Here is a 9388-nt window from a genome sequence, read left to right as displayed (position 1 = left end):
AGCACCTGTAACCAATCTGACAAGAATGTGTTCATCAGGTACCTGTGGATTAAATCACACACTGGCATATTTAAGCTGAATGTCAGTCTGGAAAATGAATGTACTATATTAACTGAAATACCACTCTTTGTGTAGGTATTTTGTCATATACTTAAGAAAAATTAAATAGAATGCAAATCGTATGAGAATAACGTAAGTCTTTCTTCAAAGTGCATGTGGTCCTTTGCAATACCTCATTCAGCCAAGTATTTGTTCTCTTCCTCATGCAGCTTTCAATTTGCTTAGAAGACAACATTAGAAGGGTAGAGTTTAATCAGAAACATAGAATTTTAAAGTGTGGGTTTAACTGAATAAATTTGAATTTCTGTAGGAAGAATTAAAAACCTATTTAAAGATTGCAATATGTAATCATTTTTAAAGTATTTGATTAAATCTGATAGGCTTTCCAGAAATGAAAAAAAGTCAGTTCTAAAACCAAAGCTGATATTTAGAAAATGTGAAAATGTAAATCAGTGCTATCCATAATATAGTTTCTCTAAAACTTTATCTTAAAGAGTCATTTTAAAAGAATATAACTATTCAAAAATGTAACTGCTATCTTAAGTTTTAAAATAAGTTAAAACATTTTAAAATATGAATACTGTAGTTTAAAAGAAAGAAACTGGGGGAAGGAAAAGTAGAGAAATGCCAATTCCAATGCAAAGCTTTATTTGCCAAGTTTTCTTAGAATGACTTTTACGAATTGATGAATTCCTGTAAACAGAATGTATAATGGAAATACAGAAACACTGTTGCCTAAAGTGGCATTATTCACTGCTACTGTGATGCTACTGTAATGTAATAAATTATTAAATTGTTGCAAAGTGCTGTTTTTGCCTTAAAATTTTGTGTGTCTTGAAAACTATAGTATTAAATGTATTGAGACTGCGCAAATGCTGGGCACGCTTGGCATGAGATAATCGGTTTTTATTTTTACAAAATTTTAATGTAACTATGCAAGTTTGTTTATTAAAAGAACACAAACAAAAAAGTTACGGGAATTAAAAAAAGTTGTGGGATGAAAAAGTTATGGGATAAAAAATGCTGTGGAAAAGTTGTGGCAAAAGTTGTGGAAAAAAAGTAGAAAAATGTTTTATGAAAAGTTTTTGAAAAAGTTATGAATAAAGTTACTGGATTTTTTTTTAAAAACTCATGGGATAAAAATAAAAGCAGGTCTCTGTCAGCATAAGCCCGGAGAAGTGGGGCTGGAGTCTCCATCCCTACCATGTTCCTACCACCCCTTCCCAGTCAGCCCTTTACCATTAGGGTAGCAAGATAAGACCCCTATCTAATGGGGGGAGAAAAACAGACCCTTTGCCACCTTGACCAGGGCTGAGTCCTTAAATTTCTGGATGATGATGATTATTATTTAAGAGCCAGAGGCTGGTAGAGCTGGTTTGTTTGGAGGAGGCCTGATGGCCTCCCTACTCTCACCAAAGCAACTTTTCCCTCAGGGGGCTCCCATCTTATTCAGAGAGGCAGCTGGGGCAGGACAGTGGAGCTAACCGTAGAGCAGGCGAGGGCATGGGCTGCTGTGGTGGCCCCCCCTTCCCCAGTGTACATATAGTATCTGTGTAACATTTTGTATATTCCTGGTGGTAGGGCCACCCCCTGTATTGTACCTAGCGGAGGTTGGAGCTGGAATATGAGGAGGAGATTCTAATCATTATTTACGGCTGGGAAACTTATTTATTGATAGCATAGGACAGAGGAAGGAGGAGGGGATGGGGTCCTGGCTGCCTTGGTGATGCGACTCCTGTTTATTTTGCTTTCCATTTTGGATTTAGCCATACTGCTCAGCCTGGTGGGTTCCCATTTCCCTTACTGGGTCCTGGAGTTTGTGCCACTGAATGAAGAGCCCCAGAGTGAGCATGTCCAGCTGGGCTGTTGGGGACCTTCCAGGCCTGTTACTTGTATGCTGCCTGGTGACACCTGGTGGATTGCATGGGGACTGCCATGGCGCCTATGGGGCACAGTCCGACCCTGACAGCCAACAGGCTCAGAAGCCTGATCTAGCGGTGGCCGGGAAGACAGATACCGGCACCGAAGGGCACTGACTTCCATCCACCCCAGGCATCTTCCGTTCCGTCCCCTTGCCTCCCTCTCCTGTCTGCACAGGGTGGCCTGTTCTGTCTGTCCCTCTAGAGTGTCAGCTGTCTTGCAGGCTCCCTCCAGGCTGAGTTCATGGCCCTGCCCCCTAGTGGCCAGAGCCAGCTTCACAGGATAAGAGCCAGCTAAGCTCCAGGGGCTTTCCAGGAAAAGTGTCCCTTGGAAAAGGTGTGGCCTTTTTACCACTCCCAACAGCACCCTAGAAATGGCTTGGCCTTTTCCCTCCCCTGAGCTCCACAGAGAACACAGCCAGCAGAGGACACATTCCCCATCATCCAGAAATGGGTTTGATTCTCAGCCAAGGGACACCAGGACTGGTAGAGACTGTAGGCCACACAGCTGCCTGCACAGCACCCCCATGCTTGGTGGGGGGTGGGAGGGATGGCAGGGGCTGGCTGTCCACAGGCCAGGCATGACAGGGAGGCTCACTGGAGGTGGCACACTTTGGAGGGGCAATGTCAGGGGAGAGCTTCCTCTTGCTGGGCCACAAGATTCCACAAGGACAGTATGGTGACTGATTCCCAGTGCTAGAGGCGAGGCGGTCAGCCATGTGTAGGTGTATATATATGTATGAGTATTTATAGATATTTATAGAACAGGGCAGGGGCATACCACAGAAGGGGCCCAAGTTTTCAGCAACGGTCACACCTGGATATGTCAGCTTACCACTACGACAGACTAAGTCACAGATGAAGGGGGCTGGCTTTGGGTCTGGGGAGCCACTGTCAAGTCACAGGACACCCACCCAGGCAGGCTTGGAAAGGGAGGCCTCCGAGAAGAGGAGGATCTGTTTAGAGGTCGAAGTGGGGCTGGGGCTCTTGGGACGGGATGGACTTGCCTGACCCAATCAGCTGGCAGTTGGAGAGAAGCAGAGAGAAAATAGGAGAGAGAAAAGCAAGCAGAGAGCTGGTGAGGCAAGCACAGAGTATGGGCGGGCAGGCTGCAGCAGCTGTGGGAGGGCCAGGGTGGGGAGGGTGCAGGTGCGGGTGTAGCAATGGCTCCTGGAAAACAGGGGCTGGAAGGGAAAGGGGAGGAAGATGGAGGGAGGAGCCAGAGCTTCACAGGTAGTGTCTGGGGGCTGTGGCAGCCCTCCCCAGCTCACACACACTGGCCTCTCCCACGGCACCCAGGCAGTGCACCCAGAGTTCAGACTAATGCTCAGCCGCCTTGGGCTTCTCTCTTCTCTGCTCACCCTCTCTTCCAACCCACTGGCCCAGGGCCACCTCTTGCCTGGGGAGCCCCACCCAACAGCCACCAGGCCTGATAGAGAAGGAACACTGCTTAAACCAAAATGGTGAAGCTATAAGGGCTGGATGGCTGGAGTGACTGCCAGAGGCCCCTCTGGGCGGTGAGAATGTCCAGGGTCCTCTGAAGGGACCCTGGGGAAGGCAGGGAGGGCAGGTAGCTGGATGCCACTGGCCACAGACTTATAAGTCTAAGAGGGGAGCCTCAGTTGGTTGCGGGGTCGGGGGGGCTGCAGGTTTCATAGCTGAGGCTGGGTCCTTCCTGCTGTGAAAAGCAGAAGAGGGAGAGTCTGTGGCAGGAGAGGCAGGTGGGCTCGCTAGGCAGAGCTCAGCTGGGTCAGCAGGCACTGTGGTCCCCTTGGCTGAATAGCACAGGCAACCCCTAGGAGCAACAGGCCAAGGTGCATGAGCCTGCTGGTCGGCGATAGTGCTTCAGCGGGGGCCAGGGACCCTGCCTTCGGTCACTATGATGGTACCTCAGAGGGAGGGAAGGGGGCTGTGTGTCCCTGTCTGGCCTGTGAGGTGTGTTGTGGGATGACCGTGTGTATGGGACTCTCAGGGTTTTATCCTGGATCACCACTGGATTGCCGACAGATAGATGAGGTGGGACCCTGACTATCACCCCTGCTCTGCAGTGGATTTGGCTCTCAGCACTCCCAGGCTGGGAGCTGGATACCCTGACCTGGCAGCATGACTCAGACTGCACGACAGGTACAGCATTCCTAGACCTCTGGCTGCCTCAGAGTCCAGCCCCGCACACAACGCCCTCCAAGCTCCCAGCCCCTACACCATAAACCACAAGCTCTCTGCCCTCTCTGACAGCTCCAGAGAGCACCCATGTCTGCCAGCTTGGGCATGGAGCCTGTTCCAAGAGCCCCCAGGCTCAGCCATGGAGGCCTTGGGCAGTGGCGCTGAGTCCCATGGCTTGCAGGGAAGGGAGGTGAGAGAGCCAGCAGCACGAGGACAGAAAGAGGAAAGAGCAAATCTGCAGCTCCAGAAGGGAGGGGCAGGGAGCCTGGATCTGAGGTCCCAGGTGCGCCCCCGTGTGGAGCTGGTGCAGCGGGGCGGGAACACCATTCATGCAGCAGGCGGTGAGGCATGTACCTACCATGGCTGATGCTCCTCAGGGGCCACTGATAGTGATTCTGAAAGCATCAGATCAACATGGCAGGTCACACGCATGGGTGGGGCAGGTTGGGGAACACACACACATGCACATGCCGGGGTGTGCACACACATGCTGTGAGGCCCCACAGTCGGCATGCACACGCTAACACACATGTCCACAACACACATACGCCTCCTTCCCCGCCACCTCCCGGTGCCCAGCATGCACCCTCACTGGCTGGCACGTGCAGCACAGATCTGGGCGTGCAGCCACTCAGCACACTGAAGCACACACATGGGCAGAGTCACAACACGGAAGCTCACCCACACACCGAGGCATTTGCAGCAGCTCCCTGCACACTCATGCCTGGCGTGCTCAGAGGACCACCGGTGTTGCTCATGGAGACAGGGCTTGCTCGCTAATGTCCAGCTGTCATTTCTCCACCTAAGAGCCTTCCATGGCTCCCTACTACCTACAGCATTGAGCCCCAACAAGTCATACTCTTCGGACTTTGAAGGTCCTCCACCCTATGCCCCACCCTCCCCACAGAGCTCTTCCTCATTCCGTCTGTTCCCTGCTTTGGCCAGTGGCTGTCCTGGATGCAGCCCACACTACACCTCTGCCCACACTGCAGCTCTGTACCCAGATACCCTCCAATTCCTCGCCACATAATTCTATCTCAGTCATGCCCCGGACTGCGTTGAAGCCAGGCTGCCTTGAAGAAGCTCTCCCAGACTGCTCTTTTCCCCAAGGGAGGGTCATGATTTGCCAAATGTTTCGCATGTGTTAGCAAGACTGGAGTCGGAGCAGGCATCAAACCTTATATCCCATATGTCACACCTCACCACAGACCTGGATGCCAAATACCCTGAAGAGTATGAACTCACATTGGCAGTTAGCAAAGTGCTCCTACGGCCGCATCTGCAGTTAACACAGCGTCCCTATGGCCACTGTCTCCCTTGATCCGCACGGCCACCCTGGGAGAAAGGCAGAAAGTCATCATTTGATAGAAAGGATGCTGAGGCTCTGGGAGGGAAAGGGACTTGCCTAAAGCCCCAGGGTGAAGCAGCGTCTCTGGACTCCCAGTCCAGTGCTCTTGCCCAGTGCTATGCTGCTTGCCTCTACCCATTTCTGTTGCTCATCAGCACATCATAGGGCAAGCCCCAATCCCTGCCTCATTTTGGTTTATGGGCGCTGAACCCACAGCCCTACCCTACAGTCATTTGGAGACAAAAACAGATGCTATTGTTCTTTCTTAGAGAACGTGGCCAATGGATATGGCACACTGGGAATCAGAGTGAATGTCCTTGAAAGAGGGCCATGGGCCAACAAGGCCAAGCCAGAGGATGCAGAACGCTTTTCCTTAGAAATCTTTGGGAGTGAAACAGGCTTCAGACACTCCCGTCCCTGCCCCTGCAGCCACCCCTACCACATTGGTTTAGACCGGGTAGGGTGGGGTGGGGGCGGGGGCGGGGTTGGAGGAAAAATCAGATTGCCCATGCCCCCCAGGCTCCTTCCCCAGCTGCTTCTGTCCTAGCCCAGGTCTGGTGCCATTCTTACACTCACACTCGTGTGCAAATCCACACACACATCACACACCTTGATGCTCACACAGTCGCAGCCTGGCCTCTCCTCCTGTGGGCCAGTGGCCAGACACCCCCTGGGATGGCTCAAAGGAGTCAGGACTTGGAAGTGGGGACATCAGGGTAGCTGAAGGAAATCCACACACCCAGAACATCTTGGGGTTCAGACTCTCTGACCTGAGGTAGGCTCCCCAGGGGCTGGGAGAGGGGTTGGATGGAATGGAGGATGGAGGACAGCAGGAAGAAGAAACGAGGAGGAATGCAACGTGTGGGGCGGCCGCCGAGAGTGAAAATAGAGGGAAGCGCCATGCAAGTGCTGGAAAGAAGGGGGCAGGTGGGACGAGCCCCACAGCCCCCTCCCCAGAAATGACCACCTCTGGGACTCAGCGCTCCCTGGGGGCCAGGCTCTGCCAGCTCTCAGCCACATGTGGCTCCGGCATCCATGGCCCCAGTGCCTCGGATGGAGATGGCCAGTTCTGGTGGCCAGGTCCAATGCTCTGGAATCCAGCCCCATGTCAGGGGGACACCTGACCCCTTCCCTGCCCAGTTCAGTGTTGTGGGACAGGGCTGCTGTCAAGACAATACCCAGTCCTGCCCTCCTCCCTGAGTGGGCCAGGTAGCCCACATAGTCTCTTCCCCGCTTTCCTGGGTGGCACTGCCAGCCTGGCCCCCTGGTGCCCATTCAATCTAGTCCTTCATATTTCTGGGGCATGGGGAAGCTCTGAGTAACGTGGGACTATAGAGTGCAAGAGGGTTGCTGATGGCCTGGTCCTGTGCCCTCCCCATTCTTGGGCATTCTTGACAAAGGCTCCCAGCAACTGAGGGTACGCAGCTGTAGACACCAGCCCGACAAATATCTCATTGTGGGGAGGGGGCCATAGCAGGAGTGGGGAGCCAGGGAAATACAGAACCCGGGACTGGGGGGTGTTGATGTGAGAAGCCCAAGAAACTTCATTCCACCTGTCAAAGCCACCTCCTTCCAGCTGTCCAAAGGCTCCCCATCTGAGCCACTTGCTGGGTGGGGACTTTGGCTTTGCACTTGCTGAATACCATCTGCGCCTCTCAGGAGGGAGAGTGCCAGGTTCACGAGGTCCCTGCCCAGCAAGGGAGCTAGGAAAGGGGGCTAGGGGTGGGCTTTGCCATTTTCAAGGGCTGGCGGGGGGACCCCTCTGGAGGTACTTGGGGCAGTATCACGTGCCGTGGCTCCTGAGTGACAGAGTCAGCTCTGCACCCGCAAGAACGCGCCCTACCCAGAACTCACTGTCATGTGCTGGGTCCAGATGCCCACGCAGCCTCCTGGTGGGAGCATCAGGTGCACCACCTGCCCAGGACGGCCCATGGAAGAGTCTGCCCCGCTCTGCCCTGCTATGGAAGAACTCCTGTTGTGCCTTCAGGGAGAGGTGTTCATTTAAGCGATGACTGGGCTGGTCCCCATGGCACAGTTATCACAGAGTCTGCTGCTACCCATGGCTGAGAGTTCTAGTTCTTCCTGGTGGTCTCTGAAGCCACCAGGACGGATGAACAGCGGCTTCACCCTCTTGACCGACTCAGCTGCCTTTCATCAGCTCATCTGCCCCTAGGATCCACTCTGCCTCTGGCTGGCACCGGACCTGAGCCCCAGGCTCACACCTCTGCCCACAGGCCCAGCAGCAGCTTCACTTCCAACTCCATCCCCCACCAAGCACTACCCCTTGCCAGCTACTGGGGTGCCACTAGTGCCCCCACATGGTGCCCCCTCTCCAGACCCTCGGGTCTGGCTGTAGCTTCCTTCTGGAAGCCACACCCCAAGACCACAGCCCTGCTCTAGGGCCCTGTATCCCTGACTTCCTGCATCTTTCTCCCTCCTTCTGGGAACATGAACTTGCCCTGCCAGTGTGGCAGCTCCTGGAGGGCAGGACACCAGGGCCTGGACTATGGCCAGCCTGGGGGTGTCTGCTGCCAGCGATGCTGGAGCTGGCACCCATGTCCACATGATGTCCATGGCACAGCGGCCACCTGAGGCTGGGGGCGTCTGAGTGGTAGCTGCAGAGTGGGGCCCTTATCTCTGCCTGAGTGAAGTTCACCAGGGCTTCCCCTGTGCTGCCCTGCTGGGTGAGAACAGCCGGCCCAGCTGGGGGCCCGAGACCACACTGTAGAGCAGGAGCTGGGGGTCGGTGCCTGCGCTGGAGCTGGCTCTGAGGCTCTGGCTGCTGAGTGGCTGGATGGACCCTGCCAGAGGCACAAGGGGCCATCACCCTTTGAGATCCAGGCCCAGGCCTGTGTTTGCAGAGAGGCAGCATGACCCTGGCATGCCACCCTCAGCTCCGCCCCAGCTCCCGGCACCCAGGAACGCCCATGATCAGCACACCCACCTGGGCAGACAGTCAGTGTCCAGCTGCCCTCCAGCAAGAGGAGCACTTGCTTCTGGGCCATCACTCAGAAGAAGTGTCCGGAGGAAGTGTGCTTGTCATCAGAGAAGCCAAAGTGGATGCCTCCATCCAGGGTTCCTGGGGACAGGGGCATTGGGTCCGGCTGGCCCGAGCCGGCTCCCCATCTCAGGGCACCCCCGTGGGCAGCAGGAACCCGAGGCCCGGCCCTCAGCACCCACCTCTGTGTGAGAACAGCACGAGCCCGCCGTCCAGCTGCGCCTGCGTGAAGCTGCGCACCTCGGTGCCCGGCGCCCCCCGCAGCACTACCCGTCCGTTGCTGGGCTGCTCGATGGTGTAGACCAGATCCTCAGACCCAGAGTCGCCGTCCGTGCTCTTCAGAGCCTCCGCAGGGATGGGCGCAGTGGCCCCCTGCCACATCTGGGGACACAGGCCTGTGAAGGTTCTGCCTTGCCACACTCACCCACCCCTTCCTCCCTGGCCCTGGGCTGCCACCAGGGCTCCAGTCCTGCTGCGGCTCAGGCCCTCGGGTGGCATCGAGGCTGGCGCCACTCTGGCTCCCCTGCACAAAGGGCCTCCCGCATTCACCTTCCCTGTCACCCCAGGGAAGGCCCCAGGGAAGGTCACCCTCCAGGCCCAGCCTCCCTGCTCTCCATCTGCCCTAGTCCTGCGTGTCCCTCAAGGCCAGCTTATGTCCCCTACCCAGGAAGGCCCCAGCTCTTACCCTCACCAAGTTCTCACTCCCAGAAACCCCCAGTGCTGACCAACAGTGCTCCTTAATCTGTCTCACTGGTGGGGCAGGGGTCTCCTTTCAGAGCCTCCGTGTGTGCCTGGCCGGGGCTGGGCACAGGTAGGAATGGTGATTTTAGAAATGGGCCCTCCTTCCAGCTAAGGGAGGGGTGCGTGGCGCAGAGAGTGGGGGGCTGATGGTTGGCACTG

At 55.2% G+C, this 9388-nt stretch overlaps 1 protein-coding gene across 1 annotated transcript in view; it reads right to left on the bottom strand.

The window, feature by feature from the left end:
* Positions 1-6466: 6466 nt before the first annotated feature.
* The window catches only part of LOC112207947 (chondroitin sulfate proteoglycan 4-like), a 42166-nt gene continuing 39244 nt past the window's right edge, over positions 6467-9388 (bottom strand). Inside the window, 6 exon segments of the mRNA XM_054666858.1 lie at positions 6467-6580; positions 7345-7471; positions 8079-8178; positions 8181-8291; positions 8435-8569; positions 8671-8869. Coding sequence (XP_054522833.1) covers positions 6467-6580; positions 7345-7471; positions 8079-8178; positions 8181-8291; positions 8435-8569; positions 8671-8869 — 786 coding nt within the window.

This window comes from Pan troglodytes, chromosome 16 (genome assembly GCF_028858775.2).
Source record: "Pan troglodytes isolate AG18354 chromosome 16, NHGRI_mPanTro3-v2.0_pri, whole genome shotgun sequence".
Lineage (NCBI taxonomy): Eukaryota > Metazoa > Chordata > Mammalia > Primates > Hominidae > Pan > Pan troglodytes.
Note: the sequence above shows the minus strand (reverse complement) of the source record. Positions and strands in the feature narration are given on the sequence as shown.